This window comes from Vanacampus margaritifer, chromosome 11 (genome assembly GCF_051991255.1).
Source record: "Vanacampus margaritifer isolate UIUO_Vmar chromosome 11, RoL_Vmar_1.0, whole genome shotgun sequence".
In the NCBI taxonomy this organism is placed as follows: domain Eukaryota; kingdom Metazoa; phylum Chordata; class Actinopteri; order Syngnathiformes; family Syngnathidae; genus Vanacampus; species Vanacampus margaritifer.
In genome coordinates this window covers 10799644-10824993 of record NC_135442.1, presented here as the reverse complement: position 1 = coordinate 10824993, position 25350 = coordinate 10799644, and the positions used below count along the sequence as shown (strand labels likewise).

The 25350-nt window shown below is 39.5% G+C and overlaps 2 protein-coding genes and 1 long non-coding RNA gene across 6 annotated transcripts in view; 2 read left to right on the top strand and 1 right to left on the bottom strand.

The window, feature by feature from the left end:
• LOC144060208 (hyccin 2) overlaps positions 1–4841 on the top strand; it is a 34999-nt gene extending 30158 nt beyond the window's left edge. For all 4 annotated transcript variants that reach the window (XM_077579501.1, XM_077579502.1, XM_077579503.1 and 1 more), the window contains one exon: positions 457–4841. In XM_077579501.1, coding sequence (XP_077435627.1) covers positions 457–1076 — 620 coding nt within the window. In that variant the 3' untranslated portion in view covers positions 1077–4841. The remainder of the gene's footprint in view (positions 1–456) is intronic.
• Positions 4842–7569: 2728 nt separating this feature from the next.
• trpm2 (transient receptor potential cation channel, subfamily M, member 2) lies at positions 7570–23997 on the top strand. Its single transcript, XM_077580588.1, has 32 exons — positions 7570–7790; positions 8604–8772; positions 9049–9229; positions 11033–11196; positions 11258–11432; positions 11687–11748; positions 11839–12039; positions 12111–12213; positions 13285–13406; positions 13632–13997; positions 14267–14404; positions 15330–15459; positions 15543–15688; positions 16046–16158; positions 16364–16462; positions 16548–16764; positions 16861–16979; positions 17059–17191; positions 17251–17422; positions 18479–18659; positions 18721–18902; positions 19972–20104; positions 20420–20507; positions 20591–20675; positions 20755–20900; positions 20987–21042; positions 21786–21815; positions 21909–21995; positions 22081–22156; positions 22238–22339; positions 23338–23451; positions 23536–23997. The coding sequence occupies exons 1-32, from the start codon at positions 7633–7635 to the stop codon at positions 23650–23652; spliced, it is 4365 nt and encodes a 1454-aa protein (XP_077436714.1). The 5' UTR covers positions 7570–7632; the 3' UTR covers positions 23653–23997.
• On the bottom strand, positions 10767–12450 carry LOC144060757 (uncharacterized). Its single transcript, XR_013296001.1, has 2 exons — positions 12138–12450; positions 10767–12012 (listed from the first exon to the last, which is right to left on the bottom strand). It is a non-coding gene; the product is annotated as an uncharacterized LOC144060757 (long non-coding RNA).
• Positions 23998–25350: the final 1353 nt, after the last annotated feature.

Here is a 25350-nt window from a genome sequence, read left to right as displayed (position 1 = left end):
GTCGATTCATTGTTTTATGAATCGATATCAAGCACAAAGGAAAATCTATTTCATATTGATTATTCTAAAATGTTTAAACCCAATCCTAATTTATACATCAAATCCACCAAATGAAAGAATAGACTCTCCTTTCACCAGAAAAAAAAGCTTTTAGCGTTCTCTAGTTAATCAGCATTTTAAAAAAATTGGTAGTTTTTATGAAATTCAACCACATTGCCCAAAATGTGTTGGAAAATAGCATTTTGTGTGGTAATCTACGCTAAAGCAACTCAAAATGTGGCCTAAGACTTTAGTGCAGTACTGTGTAACTCACAGGACTTGGCTCAAGGTCAGTATGTTCAGTTTTGGATTATTCCTCTGTTTGTTGCAGAGCTAATGACGCTCTTTGATCTGAGCTGCACTTTTTGTTTTTTTTCTATTATTTAACACTTACAAAAACAAATCTGATCATCTTAGATGCAGACGGCATGAGTGCTGGCGAAGATTCCTTCAACGCCAACGACCCAGATGAGGGTTTCTCCTCCGGGGCATCCAACAGCAGCCAGCCCTGCGGCACCAGGGCGAGCGGTGGCGGCGGTCCGAAGACCAGCAGCCTGAGCAGCGGCGGCAGCAGCATCAAGAAAGCTATCACGGCCCGACTGTCCCGGGACAAGGAGCGAGATAGGCCCGAGACCACGAAGCAGGCCGACACGACGGCAGAGGTCAAGCGACAGCAACAGAGGAAGCAGTCGCCCCCGGCCAGCATCCAACTAGATGCCATCCAGCTGAGTCCCATCAAGAAGCACCTAAGCTTCCCTTCCGGACCGCCTCTGGTACGGACTGGCAGCACCTCCTCCAGCAAGTCATTTGACTGCATGCCCTCCAGCCTGAACGGCGGCAGACGGGAACAGGAGGGCGGCGCAAGCTCGGCCGAGGACGGCGAGCGTCCCGCCGGCGGCTCCCATCGCCATTCCACCGTCAGCCTGCAGGAGGGTCAACTGATCAGGCCGGACGACCCCCTCCTGTCCCCTGGGGCGCCACTCACCAAGCAGTCCCGCTCCCCCAGCTTCAACATGCAGATCATATCACAGGTTTAACATTTACAGTGGATATTACAAGTGTCTGCACACCCCTGTTTAGATGTAAGCCAATGAATCATTTCAAAATGTGACCTATAATCTATACAACTCAATTGATAAAACAAAACAATTTTTTTTTTTTTTTTTTTTTTTTTTGGCGGGAGGTACAAATGACTGGTACCATTGGTTGTGCTGTAAGATTTGACTATGAAAATGTCAGTGAAAGCCTACTAGAACATCTGAACTTTGTAGTTTGTCAGAAGTGTTTTAAATGGTGGCAAGTGAGCGCTTAATGTGTAAATTCTGAACATAGCCACCTCCCCAATTTTGAGGGTGTGCGCACTTTTGCAACCAGATACATTTTTGTCACGCTCTTGAAAAAAGTCATACAATTCTATAGAATTGGTTATTTACTAGGTCACATTAATGGTGTAAAATCTTTCAAAAAATGATTCTCTCTCAATTTTTATTATCACAAAATCCTTGCATTTTAGCCGGGGTGTGTAGACTTTTTATATTCACGGCATGTGTGTGGACGTGTGTGTCTGTGCATCTTTAATCGTACAGAAGAGGTAATTCCTCTGGCTCCTGAAAGGGGGAATGTCTTGGCCGGATTTTCGGCTATGTGCAGTGGTTCAACGACATTTCACCTTTAGTTTACGTCGACATTAAATCAGCAATAACGGAAGGCGTGGTTACTCTTCGTCCTCCTCATTCCCGCCCCCAACATTCCCGGGCTTTCGTGCAATCACTCAAACTATCTTATTCCTTCCCATTAATGGCTGTTTTTTAAAAAATCAGTTTTTTTTAAAGTGACAATCCAAAGAAAGAAGGTGTAGGATGTTAAAGTCGGAACGTGTTAATTTTTTTAATGTTAAATAATGTGCAGAGCTAAATCTGTGCTGTCAAACCAAACTGGAATAGACTAGAAAGTCCCAATTGGTTAACTGGACTTGAGGAAATAACTACTGAGGTAAAAATTACCAAATCTAAAAAAAATATAGAAATATATATGTGTGTATGTGTGTGTAAAACATTACAGACAGGTTTATGCATTAAAAGAAGTCACTGAGTGGGTATGCTGGCCTTTGTCTGCCCTCTAATGGCGAGTGGCTTTCACAGCATCCTAGTCTATATACAGCAAGTTGTCGTGGAACATTTTTGCTCTACCTCATCACGTGTTGTTAACCTGCTACTGGTCAAGGAGCCCATTGGCGTCAAACATTGGGCACTTGAATTATCGTGTTTCATCATATGGTGGCCCAAGGTGTTAATTTACGCACCCGCCATCCGGTAAGGATCATTAGAAGCAGCAATTGAACTGCTCGTTTTAAGATGTCTTAATTTTTTGTTTTCTTTTGTAAGTGCAATTGTTGGAATGGGCTCCTCACGCTCTCCGCTGGCCTTACGTCAACCCCCGCCCGAGCATCAGTGACACTCACCCGCATGCTCGTTGTACCCCCAAGGGTCAGCCCACCATTCCTTTTTCACCACACGTGCCAACACGCGTCCTGTCCTTAAACTTATTTTCTCGCATGTCTTAAGTTGAACACGGTTTTGGTTTATTTTGTTTGTTTAATAGCTGAGGGGCAAAACCCCAGCAGTAGTGTACATAACTGCACTTTTTGGCCCTTGTCGTCATACTGTGTCTTTGAAGCGAGGTTACATGGTGATTGTACATATTCGTTGGCTGTCAAATGACTTACGGGGACCGGCTGGATTGTTTGTGATTATGTCTCTGTGTCCGCTGTCGAATATGTCAAATATGCATGTGGCATTGCAGGAAATGAACACCCGCCATTACCTAACATGTGTTGCACACCACCCTTGCCTAAGTCATTGTAGCACAGTGGAACCTTCAAAGTCCGACTCCATTTGTTCTGAGACACTTTTAGATTTCTAATTTCTTATTTTAAAGGTTGGTTTTCCTCATGGGAAATAATGGATAAAGTTGTGGCAATCATAAATGAACCAAACGCTGTACAAGATAATGTTTTAAAATGACATTTTTTTGAATGTCTTTTACGGCTTTTGTTACCGTGACAACGAGAGCGATTTCTACTTTAAAGCAGAACCTAGAGTTGGGAATAAAAGCAAGCGCCCAGAAAAACTAGTGCAGGCAGTGTTGATGCACTACGCTGTGTGTATGTGGCACATGGGCACATCACCGACGCGATTTATAAAGCACTTTAAAAGCAACCATCAAGCACAAATACCGACTGCCTCTGCCGCCACAACTTCAAACAATTGAGTAGGTAAGGATTATCAGCTAACATCTGTGCAAAGAACAACGCCCAATGCAGATCTGCTTACCTTTCAGATTTGTGTTTTTTGACAGTGTAGTTCCTTGAAAGTGGCTCTGGATCCTAACACAGCCTATCTGATCATGTGATTGCTGGAGAAACTCATTGTGGCGGGGGGGGGGGGGGGGTTCTCGCGTACAGGCACAGTTTCAGTTTGAGGCAAGTACTGTAAAATATTTTCTTGGTGGTTTAATTTTTCACTTGATGGGTCAACAGGCACTATATGAACAAAACTATTTGTTTACAAACCATTAAAAAGTCAGTTTTCCACATTAATAAGTGACATTTGAACAAGGGAATCGCTGTATAGTAAAATTAAAACCCCGGCAGATGCCACAGAGACAGATTTTTGCAGTGCAAAATTGTCACCTAGTGGTATGGTTTGTAGATTTAATTCCTTTTTAAGGCATTTTTATTTCCAACTTGCATGCTGAAAAAGTTTTTTTGGGGGGGGTATGACTTTGAAGGTTAAAAAACAAAGTTTCCCATCTGGAATAACATGGAAATCGAAATAATTGTTCCCAGAGACGAACTGTGGTTATTATAAAGCATTTATTAACTGGGCAGGCAATATTTAAAGAAACACTGAACACCCTTAGTTGTCACATTAAAAAAGAAAAGAAAAAAAAAAGTACAACTTTTCACAGTTTTTTGCTGCCCAACGTGTACGACTTTGGAGGTTTCATTTTTGTCTGGTCCAAATGATTTCAAAGTTCATTTCCAGTTCTGCATGTGTGACAAACTTTTAGTTTTCAATCACATCGTGATGCACTTTAATCCATCCACCTATACAAGAAAATTATAAAAGATGATTATATATATTTAGTGATTTTTATATATATATAGTATACAATATATATAAAATATAATATATATGTGGGTGTATACACTCAGTGCAGGGTTTTTCGTCTCTTCTAAAGAGATCTTTTTCTGTGATGTTGCATCCGTCACACAGTGCTGTTTGTGTTTTATCTCAACAGTTAAAAAGCTATTTATTGATTTTATGCCAAAAGGTCGATAGTCTCAGAGGGTCTCAGGAGTTTATTTAACAAAAAAAAAAAGACACATTTGAACACTTGGCAGCACCAAACTTTCTGTTCTTGTCGTCTGAATAGAATTCTATGCAACATGTATTCCCCCCCCATTTCTTCCTCATGCCCGAGATTTGGTGAATCCAAACGTGGTAAACGCTCTCCTCCAACGTGACGGGCGACCATCCCAGCATTCGTCACGTGAACGCCCCCTAAGGGCAAGAGGAGAAAAGAAGGCCCGCTTGGACGCACTTTGATCCATGATGAACTTGGATGAAAAAGATGCAAGTGTGAGGAAACTCTGTACTGTTGAGGCGGCATACGTGGAGAGAGATTTATTTTCAATCGTGTAAATACAAAGTGTACAAAATGGAGAGCAAGTCTGAAATGTAGAGAAAGTTTGATCTGTATATTGTTGAATAAATATTGTGATGTAAGAAACTTTGAAATGTTGTCTGTTTTGTCTTGGGTGTTTTTCATCCCAACATATTAAGACAGAAAAGTTCATTAGTTGCATTCAAAAAGTTGTGTATATCTAGGAAAACACTTTTCTCGAGCACAATTTCTATGTAAAAATCATTTTGATGTTTTTATGAAAACTGCTTCTGGATTTTCTCATTCAATCAGGTCATATCGTTCTTAGGGCATTGAAATAGTAATAATCTGATCAAGGCTTGGTTAGGACTGCGCCAAAATAATATATATATATATATATATATACATATATATATATATGTTACTGGCGGGAATGAACATTTGATCTTGTTGCTCTTTTTGTTTGGCATAGTTTAGTGAGCACTCGCCTTGCAATCAAACTGATTTTAAAGCTGGAAACCCTGCAAAGAAAAAAAAATCAATTTAGTTTTATATTTGACACGATTAAAGATAATTTTATTTCATTTTTTATCGTTTTAAAAATATATATCTGTATTTGGGGAAAGTGGGGGTGAATTAGCATTTCTTCAAGTATAGCATTTGTGAAAATGAATAAAGGAATGATGATTTTATTTCACTTCATTTTATTTTTGGCACATTTTTTTAACTATTCCATGCAGGTCATTTTAAGATTGCATTTAAATTTATTTTTTGATGCAAGAAAGTGAGCGAGTGATTTCTGTTTTGTTAACAAAGTAAGTAAGTAATCTCCACAACAATCTGATTTCTATTGTATCATGTAGGTCTGTTTTATAATGCATTCATTTGACTCCAGTTTCAATTCTGGGTGCAGTTATGTTTGTCATATTATAACCCAAAGTTTAAATCTCTGCTTGGATACTCGGCAGGCATTGCCTGGCAACAGACGCTGTGATGCCTGGAGATGAAAATGAAACATTGCACCTGTATGTGGCCACAGTGTGTGAATGTTGTGTTGTGTTTTCCAAGCTGAGTATCACAGGTGACTTCATGTCAATTGCTGTGGTCAATGGAATCAGAGGGAGGCACTGAAGGTAAGGAAGAGTCAAGAATGTTTCAATACAGTTATCGCATTAGTTGTGTGTGTTTTTTGTGTTAAATTGCAGTATTATTGTGCAGGTGTACTCAATGAAGTGGCTCATCTCTGTCTTGTCGCCCACTAAAGTAAAGGAGAAAAGGGTTCATGTGATGGAGCGCCGCCAGAAGAAGAAATGTCGACTCAACCAAGTGATTGAGTGTTTCAAAAAGGCGAGTGTCTGCCCACTTCCACACCAATTTTATGCCACCTTCTATGCCAGGCGTTCTCAAATTGTTGGATTCAGACCCCCGACAGAAAATACATTGTTTCAAGGACCCCCCTCATAGGCTAATGCCATACAGTATTACACATTTACATCATGTACCACTAAATGCCATAGGAAATGTAAAAAAAAAGTTACCTATTGAATTTAATAAAATAGTGTACTCTTTAAATTTATTAATTATATAATATTATTAATTTAATCTATTTTGTCAGGATTTTTTTTAAAGTTATTTTCCATGAAAGGTAAAGCTAAAGGTGCTGTGGTCTCCAGGGGGTGCCACAAAATAAAATAAAAATATATATAACACCTCCAATATACAGTGGTGCCTTGAGATATGATTGACCTGACTTACGAGAGATTTTTAAAAAAAATAAATAAATTCTGTCAGATATAATTAGTAAACATTCTTAGAAAAAGCGCCTCCACGCTATTTATTTCTTTTCTTAGCTGAATGTTATTGCCAAACAACCACATAGCCTACACTACCCGAATGCTAATATACAGGAAACTTTAAAAGGCACACGGGCTAACAATTAGCATCTATGTGGTGGTGTCGTGGTAACTCATTCAATGCCAGTGACGTATTTCTGTGTCTTTTAAGAATCCAGATATTCAATCCCAGGTACTTGTTTAATTTTTTTTTTTTTTAATGGTAGCGTAAAGGAAATGGATGGAACTGAATAATTAAGCAACAAAGATCTGGCTACAAACAGCAACATATGTAAGCCGGATAATACAACAATACTCCTAGGCACATATTCTTTATCCTTTGTAAAGATTGACTAATATGACGCTGTACTGAGAAGGCCAGAGAGTTGCTGAGCCTCTAGTATCCGTGTCTGTCATTTACTGAGCAGCAAAATGTGCATTGAAGAAGAAGTTGTGACAAAAGATGTTTAATCATATTTTATTCTATGTAATTATGTATGATGTTATACATCGCTTTATTTTTTGTCATTAAAACAAATACATTTTTTCCTTTTGTTTGAGAGTCCGGAATTGATTAATGGCAGTCCCATTTGTTTGAATAGGAAAAGATAATTTTACATTTGATGTTTTAACTTGTGTGGTCAGAGGTTGAATTAAACAAGTATCTTAAGGCACCGCTGCAATTCATCTAAAATAGTTATTACTAATAAAGAACAAAATGAATGTGGTACTGATGCCTCAAAAACACATTTATAAATATGTTGTCATTCATAAGTATTAGGACAAGATTGAGTAGAGATTGCTAAGTTTAAAGAGTTTATTTTTATGTGTACAAACTGTGTTATGGTTTCCAAGTGATGCATCTTTATTGGGGCTTTTTGGGGTTATAATGCTGTAATTAATCCGCCACCAGTGATGTAATGTATTGATCCACCTCCGGCATCCGACTTTCAGTAAATGGAAGGTTTGGCAGCCGGCTCGGCTCTAACTGACATCACAGTCTGTGAGGGATGAGACAGCACAAACAGGCTGGTCTCAAGGAACTGTTTCAGTCTTATTGCTATCACGCCTAGCCAAGCTTGCTTTTGCTGCTATGGAGGACACGGGAGGGTCTCAGCTCATTGAAAATCTAACATTGAGTGCCGGCACAGCTTTGAAGCTGTTGTCTTTGACGCCTACTTTCCAGCACGTCACCTGGATCCGACAGAACATCCGCAAGAAGGAGTGTTGCTTCTATGTAAAAAGTGCCAGGTAGGGGGACTTTTATTTGTGAGGTCGCAGGAATGACATTGTCTAGTGGTAACTTGAGATACAAACTGAATTTGTTTCGTGACCACATTCATGACTCAAATTATCTTTTCACATTGAAGTGAATGTAAATGCCATTAATCCGTTCTAGCCTTCCCAATGAAATAAAAATTGTAATAGTTTTTTTTATTGAGCAAAGAAGCATGTTTTATTATTGCAATTTATAAAAACATACAGCAATGACAAAATTCAATAAAATTAAAATAAACATTTTTCCTTTTTTTTTAAATATTTTTTTTATATATATATATATATATATTTTTTGTATTATTTTTTTTGTATGTGGGTGAATATGTGTATGTGCGTGCGTGCGTGCATTCATTAGTTCACCTAAAACCTATTAAAAAAACATTTTTTTTTACTATTGACCCTTTGCAACCATTGAATAGTGATTCAGGCGTGCTTACCTTGGCCACCAAGGGGCAGTGTAAGACAGATGGATATAGAGTACTGTACATGGAGATAGTTTCAACTTCTTGCTCAGCTCCTGACTACAAACACTAATATTAGTTGTTCTTTGCAGAGGATAAAGAATATGATTGAGTACTATTATGTTGTCTATATGTGTTGCTGAACCGTATACCTAAAGCAATGTTGATTGTCCACCATACAGCACTCGTATCTCAAGTTTATGCTTGCATGTCAAATCAAAAACTTGGCCAAAAAATGGCTCGTATTTCGAAAAAAAAAAAGTCGAGTCACTTGTATCTCAAGTTGCCGCTGTAGTTGAACTCGTTGTTCCTGGGCTCACTGCAGAGAAGATGTCTGCATGTGCGGGCACTCCAAGAGCAAGCATGTGGCCGACGAGGTTCAGACGGAGGACACGGGTGGCGGGACCTGGGACCCGAACACGCACGTCCGTGAAGTTCCCACAGATGCTTTCGGGGACATAAGCTTCGGTGGCTTGAGACAGACGACCACTAAGGTGAACTACACCAAAAAAAATCTGTATAAATCTTAATATAATATGAATGCAATCTGCATTGTGGGCCCTGTCAAAAACAAGGCAGTAAAGATATCAGTATCTGTAAAATCTTTTAAAACACAATACAATTTGTCTGGATTTATAGTTGTTATGATTGGAAGTTTTATGCTAGTAGCTCAATAATGTCTGAAGGAATTGCGACGTATGATCGTATGTTTCCAAACAATGCCCAATATGTATATTAGAAAACGTGTTTTGTTGTTCTTTACATTTTAGTATGCTCGAGTGTCCACAGACACCAATCCTGAGGTGCTTTACCAGTTAATGACTGAACAGTGGAAAGTTTCTCCACCCAACCTGCTCATCTCGGTCACCGGGGGAGCCAAGAACTTCTACCTGAAGACCGGGCTCAAGAACGTCTTCCAGAGAGGTCTCATCAAAGTGGCCCAGACAACAGGTAATAACAGATTAGAGGCATCCGAGCAGTCGAGTAAGAATAAATAGGCTGGATTTACACTGCATAGTTCGAGTCACCCTCAATACCGATTTTTCTTCGCAGCTTGGGATCTGATATCCTAGATTTCAATCTGACCTTGATCATATGAGGATAAAAATAAGATATGACTCAGATATTTGCTATTGCGGCTGCGGTGTAGAGCGAGGAGATGTGTTGCAAACTGTTATTTAAAGCCTGACATCAATCATCACAGTACGCAGATCAATGACATACACACACTCGGGGTGTGCATCTCTACTGAAGCTGATACGTGATATGATTTTAATACACTGCTGATACCATATATTTGATATGTGACAAATCCTGATGCGAAATCTGCAATGTACAAGTTGAGTTAAAGAAAGTTAATCTACTAAATGTTGCTCAAGAAACAGTGCCATTAGAACACCGAGATGTGAACATTGTGAATGAAAAGTTGCGCTCCGAAAATCACGCCGATAAAGTTATGCCTAAAGTTAGGCCGCTAGTTACCAAAGTTACCAACTTTAAGTTGCACTACTAAAATGAAGTACTATGCTACTAAATACTATTGTGCCATGCTATGCTAAATGCTAAAAACTACTGTGCTACTAAAGATATGCTACTTAAGTTAAGCTACTAAAATTACGCTACTAAAATGAAGCTACTAAAATGAAGCTACTAAAGTTACACTACATAAGTACCTTACTAAAGTTATGCTACTTAAGTTTCACTACTTAATTTACGCCGCTAAAGTTACGCCGCTAAAGTTACGCCGCTAAAGTTACAACGCTAAAGTTACAACGCTAGAGTTACGCTACTAAGTTAAGTTATGATACTTAAATTACACCATTAGTTGCCAAAGTTACCAGCCAAAGTTTTGCTACTAAAATTAAGTTAGTAATAGTTATGCTACAAAAATTATGCTGCATAAGTCAGGCTACTAAAATGAGGCTACTTAAGTTACACTACATAAGTTGCCTTACTAAAGTTATGCTACTTAAGTTTCACTACTTAAATTTACGCTACCTAAATTACGCCATTGAAGTTATGCTGCTAAAGTTACGCTACTAAAGTTACGCTACTAAAGTTACGCTACTAAAGTTACGCTACTAAAGTTATGATACTTAAGTTACACCACTAGTTGCCAAAGTTACCGGCCTTAAGTTTCGCTACTGAAATTAAGTTATGCTACAAGAAAAATTAAGTTATGCTATAAGAATTACGCTACTAAAGTTACACTACATAAATTACCTTATTTAAGTTACGCTACTAAAGTAACGCTACTAAAGTAACGCTACTAAAGTAACGCTACTAAAGTAACGCTACTAAAGTTACTACTACTTTGCAAATGTTACATGAGCTTTGCAATATGAAGGTTACAGTACAAACATTGCTGCATGTATGAAATTTTCACTACCAAAAGTTAAGCTCGGGACGGGAATGTTGTGCTGTTGTGGCTGTTGGATGCTGTAACAATATGTGAGTGGTTGGACCCCAAAGCAGGCGCAACACCGGGTACGAAGTTACTCAGTCTTTTTTCCAACTAAGTTTAAACAAAAAGGTGCTACTGACAACTAAGTAGGTATAATGTGTTTGTACAAAGTAATAATAGGGAAAATAGCAACGACTAAGTTCAAACAAAATGAAGAAAGATTAGAGCAAGGAGGAATACCAATTAAAAGTCAGAACTTACAGAGAAAACCAAGGGCACAAATAACATCTAAATAAACGGCATCTTTCATGTGAGCATCATTAAGGGGGATGACACTGCTTTTCGTGCAGGTGCATGGATCATCACGGGTGGAACCAACACTGGTGTCATGAAGCATGTGGGTCAGGCGGTGAGGGATTACTCACTTAGCAGCTCCATGCAGGGCCAAATTGTGACCATTGGGCTGGCGACATGGGGAGTCATTCACAACAAAGAAGTGTTGGTGCATTCACAGGTACTATCAACATGTTTCATGTGATTCCAATCATCATCTACAAAGTCTGCGTTCTCCTCAGGGATGTTTCCCCGCTCATTACCCGATGGATGTCAAGGGTCGACTGCCCTGCCTCGACAACAACCACACCCACTTCCTGTTGGTGGATGATGGCACCCTTGGCCGCTATGGTGTCGAGATTGATCTGAGGAGTCGTCTCGAGAAGTGCATCTCCAAAAAGACTCTTGGAAACAAAGGTTAGTGTAATGGCTTATATGGAAATGCTGCATTCTGTGAATCAACCGCGAACTTCCTATTAAATTGATGATGTAGCGATACAGCTACGGACATTGCGGTACGGTAGTTACAGTACATACTATATATTTTGTTACGGACATTGCAGATCTAAAGTTGCACGAACAGATGTTGCACCATAGATGAGAATGTCCACTTTCACTGTATTTTTAGATTAATATTGTTTTTTTGTTTTTTTTTATGTATATATTGCTAGCTGTTGGCGTGAGCATCCCTGTGGTGTTAGTAGTTTTGGACGGAGGAGCAGGCACTCTCAATGTGAGTTCTCCTTTGCGTCTTCATCCTCGCCGCTCGCCACCTCCTTGATCTCCTCCTTTTCTTGACCAAGTCGCGTTCGCCTCCTCGCAGACCATCTACACGGCCATGCTCAACGACACGCCGTGCGTGGTGTTGGAGGGTTCCGGGAGAATGGCCGACGTGATCGCCCACGCGGCGGGACTACCCGTGATTCAGGTCACCATCAGTCTCATCCACCGCCTACTCAAGAAGTTCCTCAGCCTGGAGTACGACACCTTCACCGACCTGAAGATCATTGAGTGGACCAAAAAAGTAAGTGAACACAATCGTCTTCTATTTGTCTTTTTTATGTGATCAGTTTATGTGTCCACTTCCTGTGCCAGATTCAGGACATCATCAGGATGTCTCACCTGCTGACGGTGTTCAGAGGAGGCGGAGACAGTCACGGAGACGTGGATGTAGCCATTTTACAAGCACTCTTTAAAGGTGAGCTTGTACTTAGAATGCTTTTAGATGACTCACCATCCCTTTCCAGATGGTTTCCATCTCTGACCTCTATTGATATCACTCAAACAATTTCCTGGCGGTTTTCCTGCTGACTTAGAGGATCTTCTGCCACGGTGTTCTTGGGAGCTACTTCTGAGCAATAAGTGGCACCAGAACCTCATTAGCAAAACCTCCAGGGAGCGTGCATCCACTGTGTTGCACCAATTAGACCTTTAATGGTGCTGAAACAAAGTGCAACCAACAAAGGGCTGGTTGAATCAGAATGTGTCTATGATGTCCAGTAGCATTTTTTTATTATATTTTAATAATTAATACATGTTTTTAAAGGGACGTCGACCCTAAAAAAAAATATTGCCAATAATATGTTCTATGTAGCCCCACTAGTCAAAATATGGTATTCTGGTTAATATTGCATTAGTGGAATACGAGTTAGGCAGCAAAATCCAGCCGTTTTGATCCATCTCAGGGGGCGGCCATTTTGCCACTTGCTGTCGACTATAGATGACATCAGTGTTGCTCAGGTCTCAGGTAACAACCAATCACAGCTCAGTTTCAGGAAACAGGTGAGCTGTGGTGTGTCGTAGCCAGAGCAACTGTGATGTCATCTTCAGTCGACAGCAAGTGGCAAAATGGCCGCCCCCTGAGATGAATAAAAACGGCAGAATTTTGCTTCATAACTCATATTCCTCAAATGTAGTATTAATCAGAGTGTCATGTTCGGACTAGTAAGGTCACACATATTACAACATCAACATATTATTGTCAATAAATGTTTAAGGTTGACTTCCCCTTTAAATATAATATAATCAGTGCTTAAATAGAAATAGAGATTAATATAGAGTAAGTTAGATCGCTGCTCTGTTAAATTTTCATTTTAAATGGCGTATTAATTTGAATACAGTTCTCTCCAGTTGAATCACTGCTCTGTATTAAATATAAAATACAAAAAGAGCATCACCAGCCCATTCTGTTGGTATGTGGCCCTACCTGCCACTATTGCAGAGATCCCAGTGCGGAAATGTCTTTATTTGTACATTGTCAACTTCTCAGCTTCGAGGGCCTGCGCATCGCAGGTAGTGGAGGGATGGCGCAGGCAGCTGCAGTTGGCTATCGTCTGGAACCGAGTGGACATAGCCGCCACCGAGATCTTCACCGACGAGAGTCAGTGGAAGGTGAGTCGGCCCAAGATGCGGCTTGAGCAAAGAGGCCAGGACATTTGTTTGGATTTAGATTCAAACTGTTACCATCAAGACATTTTAGCAATCTGGCCCCGTGAGGAAGAATTGGAAATCCAATTGGTTAAACAAACAGTGCTACTGCTAATATAATTCAACTTGATTCTCACTGTGTATATTTCTATTACGTTACATGTTCTATATTTTCCTCCCACCCTCCAGTCCAGTGATCTTCACTGGGCCATGTTCTCAGCCCTGGCGAGCAACAAGCCTAAATTTGTGAGCCTCCTGCTGGAAAACGGCGTGAGTCTGAGGGAATTCCTGCAGAGCGAAGACACTCTGTGCGAGCTCTACAAGCAGCTGCCCAACTGCTTCTTCCTGCGCAAATTGGCCAAGCGCGTCCGCGCCTCCTGCCACCGGAGGAGGAAAGTGTTCGCCGCCAGGAACCGCGTGCGCGCAGCGCAGAGCGAAGGTCTCGCCTTAAGTCACGTGTCGGATGAGGTGCGCCACCTGCTGGGTAACTTTACCCAGCCCATCTACCCGCCACCCACCGTGATGTACCATTTTAACATGGAGGACGCGACATCGGTGAGACACTCTTGAAAATATGAACATGCCACTTATCCCATCTTCAAATTTAGCAAATCATATTTGAACAATAACAATGATTGACACTGTCAAGAATAATGTAGTGCATTTCTGCACCACTACATACTTAAATAAAATGTTGATAATATTGATACAAAGTCAGTATCAATAGAGCTTTTCTCCAGATACTCTGGCAATCTAAACTTACAGAGTACACAGAGAAAACCTACACAAGCGAAAGCAGCCCTTAAAACTGCCCGTCTTTCTAGCTGTCGAGAAGCCAATCGGATTCCCAAGCTCCCCTCAGGGTGGACCTCGCTGAGGCCCACAGAGACCCAGCCAGAGACCTTTTTCTTTGGGCCATCGTCCAAAAAAATAGAGAACTGTCTGAAATCGCCTGGGAACAGGTAAGCGAGATCACAGTTGGAAAATACTGACCAGTGATTCCATTCGAAACCACTTTGTCACAGTACATTAGTCTGCGGGCAATTGGAGCATTAACAATAGCGACAGATTCAGAGAACCGGATATTCCCCTTCAAGTCAAGTCAAGTTTATTTCTATAGCCCTTAATCACACAAGAGTCTCAAAGGGCATCAGTCCCAGGGCGGACTGGCACAGAAAAATCGGCCATGGCATTTTGACTTGGCTCGACCCGACTCCTGGCCATACCTGTCTAATACATTGTTCTGCCACTGTTATTTTGACTAATGTTGGATCTGTTTGCTGTCTATAGTCAAAATGGATTATTGGACTAGTCCCTCTAAATTGTGGGCCAGGCTTTTGGGGTAAAATGGAGGAAAATAATAACCAAAAAGCACTGCATCTGCCCCACTAGACACCGGCCCACCGGGCATCTGCCCTGTATGCCAAATGGCCAGTCCAACTCTGGGCTTCTTCACATGCCCTCAGTTGACAAATATCAACGACAATGCCTAATTGAACCACAATGGTTTTATTTAGGAGACTTGTTTTAATGTTGTCCGCTCCAAGAATGATTCGTAGCGAATGCGTCTTGTGCAAAAACATTATTTTTGGCATTCAAAAAGGTTGCTGAGCTAGTCTAAAAGTCTATTGTAAAAAAAAAAGAGAAAAAAAAGTCATTCCCAAACACTACATGCATGATGTATTTTTTTGAGAAGCTATAATTAGCCAATTTAGCATTTTTGTTAGTGAGTTTGTAAGCCTGAGCTACCTCCAGCTAGCTCGAGTTTTGCATAATGACAGGAAAGATTCATTTTTAGATTTGTTCTTACAGTAAGTACGTTTCAGAGTCTGCACTGTGGAGTTTGAGAAACATTGTTCTAAATTCAGTGTATGGTGATTGTGACAGTGTACAGACTGCGTGTCCTCCGCTCTGGCCGCCTGCAAGATCCTGAGGAAGATGGCCGAAGAAGGTAGCGATGCAGACGAAGCCACGGATATGCGAGAGCTGGCTGACCACTTCGAGATGCACGCCATCGGTACGAACTTACAGTATGTCACACACTGTAGAAAATAAATGTCCAGAGATTATTCAATTGTATGCGTTTGTGTTACACTGTAGGTGTGTTCACTCAGTGCAATAGCGGTCGTGAGGAGCGGGCTAAGAGGCTGCTGGTTCGCATGTCACCATTTTGGGGGAAGACCACGTGCTTGAGGCTAGCGCTGGAGGCTAACTGTAAAAGCTTTGTGGCGTTATCAGGTGTCCAGGTAGAGCCAAACCAGTCTTGTATGAAGTATGAAAGTAATACTTGAGTAAAAGTACAAGAAAAGCAACTTTGGTAGAAGCTTTATTTTACTTACTGAAGTTCAGTAGTTTAAGATCTGCATGTTGGCTAATGATCAACTTTAGCTAGCACGCGTTAGTTACCCTATCGTTGCTGCTGTGTGAAAAACAGTTATGTCCTTTTTCTTTTTTTTTTTTCATTTGGGGATAAAACTGAATGCAGACATCCCAAAAATGTAAAAAATAAAAAAATGGGGGGGTGGACTTTTTTAAAAAAATTTATGATAATTGAAAGAAAATGGCGTTTTTAATTCACTGGATCCATGTCCATTCTCTTCCAGGCCCTCCTGACTGAGATCTGGTGTGGTGAACTTTCAGTGGACAATCCTGTGTGGAGAGTGACGCTCTGCATGATCTTCTTCCCGCTTATCTACACTGGCTTCCTGACTTACAGGTGACCCTCACACTCACCGTAGCATAGATGATACAGTCCCGTATATCATTATAAAACATGTTTCCATATTTGAGTTTACCAAATATGTTCACCCTAATCATAATGACAACTACTACACAAAATGGACAGATGAATAGTTGTATAATACAGATTTCCTTATTGACCAAATCTATTATGTTCATTAATGTTCCCCCATGCCTTCTAGACCCGATGAGCTAATCCAGAAGCAAAATGAGAAAAGTGAGGATATCAAGACAGTGGCGAGCGTCACAGGAAGTGTGCTCCAAACGAAAGCTAAAAGCCCGTGAGTAAATATTTATGTATTACATCCATTAACTACATCTCATTAAAACGCATAATGATGATGGCCCTTATTATAACCCCAACAGTAATCTGACAACCATGAAGCCTCTGAACTGCTGGTCCAGACTGACTTGCCTGTACAGCTCGCCACAGGTCAAATTCTACTGGAATATCGTGTCCTACTTCGCCTTCCTCTTCCTCTTTGCGGTTGTGCTGATGATGGACTTCCAGACCACGCCCTCCCCCGCGGAGATTCTGCTGTATGTGTGGCTCTTTTCTGTGGTGAGCGAAGAAGTCCGGCAGGTAAGAAGCCCCAGCGTGCATAATTATAACTATCAAGGTAAGACATTTTGGGCATATTTTGATTTTCTGCTGTACATTTTGTCTTTTTGACCTCAGTTGATTTATGACCCCGATGGCTTTGGGTTCCATAAGAAAGCCAGGATGTACATCCGAGAACTTTGGAATATTTTGGATGTTCTGTCCATTATCCTATTTATTATCGGCCTCGTGTTTAGGTGAGTTAATGTGCCGTCCAAAATAAACAAACTGTCAGCTCTCGGCCCAACACGGAATCTCATCATTTGTTTCCTCAAGACTAACAACCAAGCTGTTCTACGCCGGGAAAGTCATCCTCTGCATTGACTTTGTAGTCTTCTGCTTGCGTCTCATGGCCATATTCACCATCAGTCGGACGCTTGGACCTAAGATCATCATTGTCAGGAGGATGGTAAGAGGATCCATATTCAAAAATACATAAAGAAATTCACCAGCATCATATCTTTCTAGATGATGGATATGTTCTTCTTCATGTTCCTGCTGAGTATCTGGGTGGTGGCGTATGGCGTAGCCAAACAAGGCATCCTGATCCACAACGACGATCGACTGGAGTGGATTTTCCGGGGGGCCGTATACGAGCCCTACCTCATCATCTTCGGCAACGTTCCCACCAACGTTGATTGTGAGCAGACACGGCAAAAAGTCTGGGTGGGCAAAAAGTCATGGACTACACTCAGTTCTATCTGTCCAACTTTGTGGGAATAGATCACAGAGTCACAAAGCAGGATCTATAAAGTTGTGCTTGGATGAGTTTTGGTGAAGAGCTTCATCGCTAATCTGCCAAAATCGCTGTAGCCCTTCCAGTATTGTCCCAATACTTGAGTTTTTGAATTGCAAAACATAACTAATGGCGTCAAATATTTTTGTTCAATTAAAATATTATTTGTTGGAATTTATTTTAAAATAGATCCATATATTTGGCCGAGTACCATCTCTATTCAAATTATAATATGCATATGCATTGCAATGAATTAAAAGATCAAGGAAAACAACATTTATTTTTGTAGTCCAATTTAAAAAGTGAAACTCATATCGAAAGATTTACTACACAAGGAGTGATTTTTTTTTCTATACAATGTTGATTATTAATATATAACCTATTGCTAATGAACACCTTGAAATTCACCATTTCAAAGAATTTTTATATTACAAAAGAAACCATCAAAATTCAAGAAGTAGTTATGTTGTTAGACGGTTTCCTTGCACCTTCAAAAGCACTAGTTTTCAGAAAAAAAAAAAGAGAAAAAAACATTACAAAATACTGAAAAAAAAATTCATACTCATTCATCATTATGCTGTTTTAAGTTGTAATGTCACTATTCGCCACTAGGTGGCAGATATTCTACTTCCCTTGTACTACAACTTGCATAGGCATAATATTATTTTTTTAACATAACAGGTCAGTAGTATTACATTTTTGAATGAGTTGATTTTTGTCGGGAAAAAATCTGTACTTGCACTCAATGTTGGTTTGCTGTTCAAGCACTTTTGTACCATCATTGATTGCTAATTTTCACTATTGTAGTCCATAGTCCAACTCAAATATATCTAACCTACTGTATATATTTTCACTCGTTTTTTGTCTAAAAACACATCCAGCTACTGTTTGAGAAACATTCAATCCATTTTGCTTACGCTGTCCCAGCACCAGTAAAACCATCAGATTTCCCCATTTCAGATTCCAAATTTGACTTGACGTCCTGCAGCATGAACGGTAGTGACCTCCTGAAGCCCAAATGTCCCGTGCTGAATGAGAACCAAACCCCAGCCTTCCCCGAGTGGCTCACCATCATCATGCTGTGCGTTTACCTCCTCTTCGCCAACATACTTCTGCTCAACCTGCTGATCGCCATCTTCAAGTAAGTCCTTCCTCACCTGGATTTGTGAATTTTACCCTAACTCTATCTCTCGCTGTTGCAGCTTCACATTCCAGGAAGTGCAAGACAACACAGACCGTATATGGAAGTTCCAAAGATACGAGCTCATTAAGGAGTACCACAGCCGCCCCTCTGCACCTCCTCCCTTCATCATCCTCAGCCATCTTTACATCTTCATCAGGAATGTGGTTCTTTGCAGGCCACCATTTAAATCACGAAAATTCAGTGAGTATGATGCATATTTTGTTTTGTTTTTATACTGTAATGAATGGCCAAAACAAAAAAATCTGATTTTTCCCCCCCCCCAATTATTTTTTAGTCACAATAGAACCATATCAGCATGGTGAATGAGTAAGATTTTCTATTAAATTTTTCTAGCACTATAAAGCAACCATCACTGAAACAACGTGCTGATCATTAATAAAACTCATTCAAACCCCAAAACGTTTTTTAATACTTTGTCCTTCACTCCCAAAAAAAAGTTTTTTTAATGCTAGAGCATACAGAAGGCTTTAATACAGCTTCTGACATGAAGAAGTTGCTTACAGCAACGGTAGTTATTACAAAAAACGGTCAGCAGGTGGCAGCAGAGTATAGGAGATCAACCAGGGCCATGTTGCAACAAGCTCTTTTTCCCAGTGTTTTCAACAGGTTTGTGAACAATGATCAAATTTAGCTATATTCTAATGATAATTGCTGCAAAACGGAAACAGATACAAATGTACTTTTTTTCCATGATGAAAGAAGAGACTCTTCGTTTTGGCAGGTTCTATGCTTTTTATAGCAATAGAACAGAATATTCTGTGGACCTTGCGAAATCAGTCAAAATCCAGTAAAACAAAAAAAAAGTGAAAATGGCTGGGAGTGAATGAGTTAATAAAAATGCAACATCATCAAAAGACAATTGCACACAATACAAACAGTAAAACAACTACTGAGTTATATAGTTATAGTATAATATAGAAGCTTATAACACAAATAGCAGAATATTAAAATAAACTTTAAAGTGCATAGGTAGCAAATGGAGGGAGGCCAGATTGTGCTCCCTCTTACATGTTCCAGTTAAGAGGCAAGCAGCAGCAATTTTAATTAAATTGAGATGTCTGAATAAGGACACGCTAACTCCAAAGTAAAGTGCAGGACAAATGTTATAGAAAATATATAGAAAAACTGGATGCACACAACCATTCCTTTTGCCCCAGAATCAAATTGAGAGCATCATCCATCAGTAAAGCACACAAAGATTCTGCATCACTTTTGTAAACGATTATTATTTTTCTCATCATTTTTCCAGGGACTGAGCTTCCTCACATTGAAGAAGAGGAGCTTCTGTCATGGGAGGCCCTGATGAAGGACAGATACCTTCTTTCCACCCAGCAAAAACAAAGTCAGACCATGGAACGATGCATCGTGGACACGGCGCAAAAGTACGATCCTCAAATCCATTTATCCCGTTTCTGTTGCACTTGTCCTCATTTTGGGTGACGGGACAGCTAGAGGCTATCCATCAATCAATTACCAATTATTGAATGAGATATGAATATGAAATGAGATGAATACATTTAGCACATTTTTAGGGGGGAATGGCTAAATGAATGCAACCAATATTGCAACCGGAAGCCAAACCTTCAGAACTGTGAAGCACATGACCTAATAACTATATTGCCCTAATCAGTAAAAAAAATAAAATAAATCTATACAGCATGAGTGAGTCACATTTTCATCAATGTACTCTCCTTCAGGGTCAACATCATAAACGATAGGCTGGAGCGGGAAGAGGAGATAAGCTCTGCTGTCTTGATTAATCGTCTGGCCCGACTGGAGGAGCAGGTCGTGATTCGATCTAGGCACAATTATGCTCGCAATATTCAGTATGTCCCACTCTGTGATGATACACTGAATACTACCCGCAGGTTGTCCAGTCAGCCAAAGGCCTGCAGTGGATCATGGAGAGCCTGAAGTCCAAGGGTCTTGCCGGGAAAGAGGAGCAACCACTCCGTCTGCTACCAAATTTCATACCTTGTTAATAAATTTCATATCGTTGATTTCTATTCATTCATTTTCTCTTTCCCTTCAGCGATACTTTCAACAGGGAAGGATTCTTCGGAAACCCTGGAATGTGTGAAAGAGACAGATGGCTTCCACGTCAAAGCCAGACAGTTCCAGTACCCAAACAGCAAAGTCACTCGCTTCCCCGTACCCGAGGAGAAAGTGCCGTGGGAGGTAGTCAACATTTATTTTTCACCCTCTGGTCCACAATGCATTGCTTCCAATTTTTTCACTCAATCTTAGTTTTTTTTTGTTTCAAGGTCAGCTTCAGCTCGTACATGCCTTCGTATTTCAGCTCAGAGGACAATGTGGATGGGTATGTTTTATGTCATTAGACTCGGAAACCCATATTGAACAGATTGCCTGTGCAGCAGGGTTATTAGTTTTTAGTTTTTAAATTTTTCATTTTAGTATTTTTTTTTAAATTTTGGTTAGTTTTCAGGGTGGTTCTGTTAGTTTTTATTAGTTGCATTTATTTCATAAATGCTTAGTTTTAGTTTCTTTAAAAAGTGTGTATTACTTAATTTCAATATTTAAAAAACAACATGGAAGCAACTCATGTGAAGGTGCTTTTCTATTGGCTGCTGCTAGATGGCGTCACTTTTGTGTGAAACACTTTCAAATGTCTTTAGTCCGGTTAATATCAAAATAAATCATCCCCAAAGGCTCATGCATTAAATTGATTACCAAAGACTAAAACGAAGGACATTTTTGCTATAATTATAGTTAGTTTTATAAACATAAAATGAAGTTTGAGTTAGTTTTCGTTTAAAAAAGAAAAGAAAAAGAAAAGCATTTTCGTTTTTATTTTATTTCGTTAACAAAATTGTTTTTTGAATTTTACTTTTAGTTTTTTGGTTTGTTTTAGTTTACTAAAATAACCTTGCTGTGCAGTCAATATAATTATTATGATTTGTATTTGTAGTATGTCTTAAACCAGCATCCTGGTACTTGGACCTTAGAGGTTCCACTGTAGTTGACTTTTGAGTTAAGTTGATACAGTATAAACAAGGCCTGCTTTTTTACTATACTTGATTCCGTGTGTTGTCTTCCTAACAGATCAGAAACTGAAATCTTGAGAAATTACAGGTATAATGTCCAGAAGGATGGATGAGTGAATGCTAATTGATGGCCCGATACAGTAAACTTGACATTGTGTATCTGACCACCGTTTGTCACTAGAAACCCTGGAGGGAGGACCGGCATAAGAGGTCAGGGTTCACTCAGTCAGCTGGGTCCAAATCTGCATGTAGACCTCGTGATTACACGGTGGGTCCATTTCAATTAAAGTAATATCACTTTATACTCTATTTCTGCTTATAATAATCAGAGGGCTTATATATTGTTTTTCTAGCTTACGGGACAGTGGACGCTCAGTTTTGGAGTTTCTGGCAGTTGAAGACGAGCAGCAAAAGATGGTTCTACCAGGGGTGAGTTGTGCAGTTGTTTTTGACCTCGGAGTAGGTCACATGACATTTAGGTGACGCCTCACATTTTATGAACCCCGTCAGGGACCGGTTGAATCTGCGGAACGTCTGCCATCGGCTCTGATGAAAACCATGGGCAAGAGCTTGTATGATAAATTACATGAAAAAATAGCAGAGGGAATACTGGTAGGTCTGTTTTAACTTTTGGTTTAGTAAATGTCAATGGATCTGGTTGTTTCTAAATGTGTTGATTGTGATTTAAGTTAATATTGTGGGCTAAAACTACTTCTCTCAAGAATGTACTGTAGAGGGAGCCAGTGCAGTTCTGTACTGGGAAGGAAATGGTCCTCAACATATCCCTCTGTTTTGGGGGTGTACAATAGTTCTACAGACTTTTTACTCAAAATTACACAACTTTCTTTTCGTAATATTACCACTTTCAATTTGAAAATGTACAATATTTTATCTGGAAAATGTAAAAAAAAAAAAAAAGAAGAATCTCAAAATATACAACTTTTTCCTTTAAAATATGACTATTTTAGTAATATTGTAACTTTATGATTAACGGCTACAATCTAAAAATTTTACAACTTTTATATAACAACAGAAAACTTTTTTTCTCTGCATTGTACAATTTTGTTGCATTATTACAAGTTTAATCTAAAGAATAACTTTTAGCCCTTTATGACTATATCATCTTTTATTTTTGAAAGTACACGACTTTTTCCTTGAAAACATACATCTTTGTTCTAGTAATATTATTTATTACTAACATAATATTACAACTTTCATCATAACTTTGTACTAAGACTATGAAAATGTAAAAAAAATAATAATCTCAAAACTAGACTACCTAACATAAAAGATTAATATATTCTTGTAATTTCATAATTTAAATCTTGAAAATGTTTGACTTGAAAATATTTGAATACAGTTTTATTCTTGTATTATTGCAACATAAATTAAAAAATAGGCAATTGTTTTTTTCTTATTCTTCTCAGAATATTACAACTTGTCCAACTTCTATCTCTAAAATATGCTGTATTACTACTATTCCTTTAATATGGCAGCTGTGATCTCAAAGATATACTTTTTTTTTTCTCGCAAATACACAACTTTCTCCTTGTTTCTTATTTTATTGTTCTTCTTTTTTCCTTCATCTTTCTTCCTTGCCACGACGTCAGGTGTTTGAAGGTTACGTGGATGACGTCAGGAACACCGATAACGCCTGGGTGGAAACCACGGTCCTCAACCTTCACCTGGACGCAAGCGAGGATTCGGAGGAGATCGTCAACATGGTGAGAGCCACCATAAAACATTTTTAAAAGGTGCAGTGTCAAGTGATAACCTGCTTCCTGGCTCCCCCCCCCCTCCCCTCCCAGGTGGCATGCAGTCGCGGCTCTCTGCAATGGCAGGAGGTGAGCTACAAAAACGGACTTTGCTCAGACCAAAGCGACTCGCTGCGGAGGGTTTCTGTGCTGCATAACAGGAATTTATGAGTCGTGGAGCTATCCATGTCACTTCAAGGATGCACTGAAGCCATATCATTACATGCTGCTCAAATGTCATGCACAATCTTTCAGGCGGTCAGATGTTACTTGTAAATGCTTAAAGCTGTCTCCATAACATGCATCATTCCATAATCCATAGACAGATATCCAACAACTACTCATGATCTCACTTGGACTATAATAAGCCACATGTATACTTGAAAATGCACACTTATAAATATACAGTACAGTACTGTACAAGTAAAACACAATAATGTCCATATGAACCCCTGCAAAGACTACTTGAATGTTTACTTGTATATGTGACGGTGTAATAAATATGTTCTTGCTGCCTATTATTTTCAATGTGGGATTGATTAAGAGCTTATCATTTTTGTTACTTTAAATAAATAAATAAATATATAATGCATACATGAATAGCTTTTTTTCTGTACTATTTTGTCACTTCTTTTATATAGAGCTCAAATATGTTAGTTGCCAAATATGTCAATACACATTTTCTACTTATTTCATTTTTGTTTCAGTTAACAGTGTAACACTAAAAGTACCCCATATGGTGCTCGTACATTCTGGGCATGTCTTAAGCATTTATAGGTGCTTAAACCAGGGGTCACCGACATGAAGCCCATGGGCAAGGGGACCATGTAAGTTGCCTATGTGCAGGTTCTGAAAATAGCTCACCAGTGCTGGGACATTGTGATTTTCTAGGAAGGGTGTAGAAGTCATATTTACCATTTCTATCTTGTTAAATAAAAATTCAGCATTAACAGTACACAATGACTTTTGCATAGATAAATAAAGCTAATTTGAGTAAATTTGCTATTTCAGAAGTAGCCCTTTACATTAATCAGGAGCAAAGTAGCTCTCACTTTCAAAGATTAGTAATCGCTGTGCTACATTTACCAGATGCATCGTTATCAATTTTAATTGAATTTTGTTTTTCTTTATAGCATAACACTACACTTAAAGGGTCAACGTATGCACTTATTTGAATTGTTTATCAAGGTGGTTGCCGTTTACAGTGGTGTAGAAGTACCCTGCATCATCCTGAGTATTATTTCTTATATTTTACCCATCGCATATACTTCTATAATGAAATAACTACAACCACAATAGAATACAAATTAACTCATCTATTCTCCAGGATTTATTGTGCAGGCGTACTTAATATTTTGCCAGTGTCTGTTGCGCACAGAGGAAAATTGTGCCAGCCCAGCACTTTTGTGGTTTTGCACCTGTCACGTAGCATTAAAGTAGTTTCGTGTAAGCATGCAGTGGTACAGCAGGAGGAGGGCCAGTATCGGTTTCCACACCTTCCGCATTCCTGATGTTTATCTTATTCCGCCGGCATGAAATCACGTGTTCCTCTGTCAAAATATTTAGAACCTCGTGGGTTACATTGTCCCGTGATTGGCCGAGTGCGCAAATGTGAATTTGTTTTTCATACGGTCATGCTCAGTCACAATATTTTCACAACAGAAAACGTAGTCACAATAATACAAGAAAACATGTAGATGTTTTGCTAGTACACATTAAAAAAAAATACATTAAAAAAATCCGACCTAAACGTCCATTTTCTTGTTGAAAGAAGACTTCTTTACTGCACTAATGTTTATTTACAGGTGCAAAGTGTGGGGAGTCCGGAAGTGACGTAGACAGCTCACGCGTCTCAGCTGATTGGCCAGT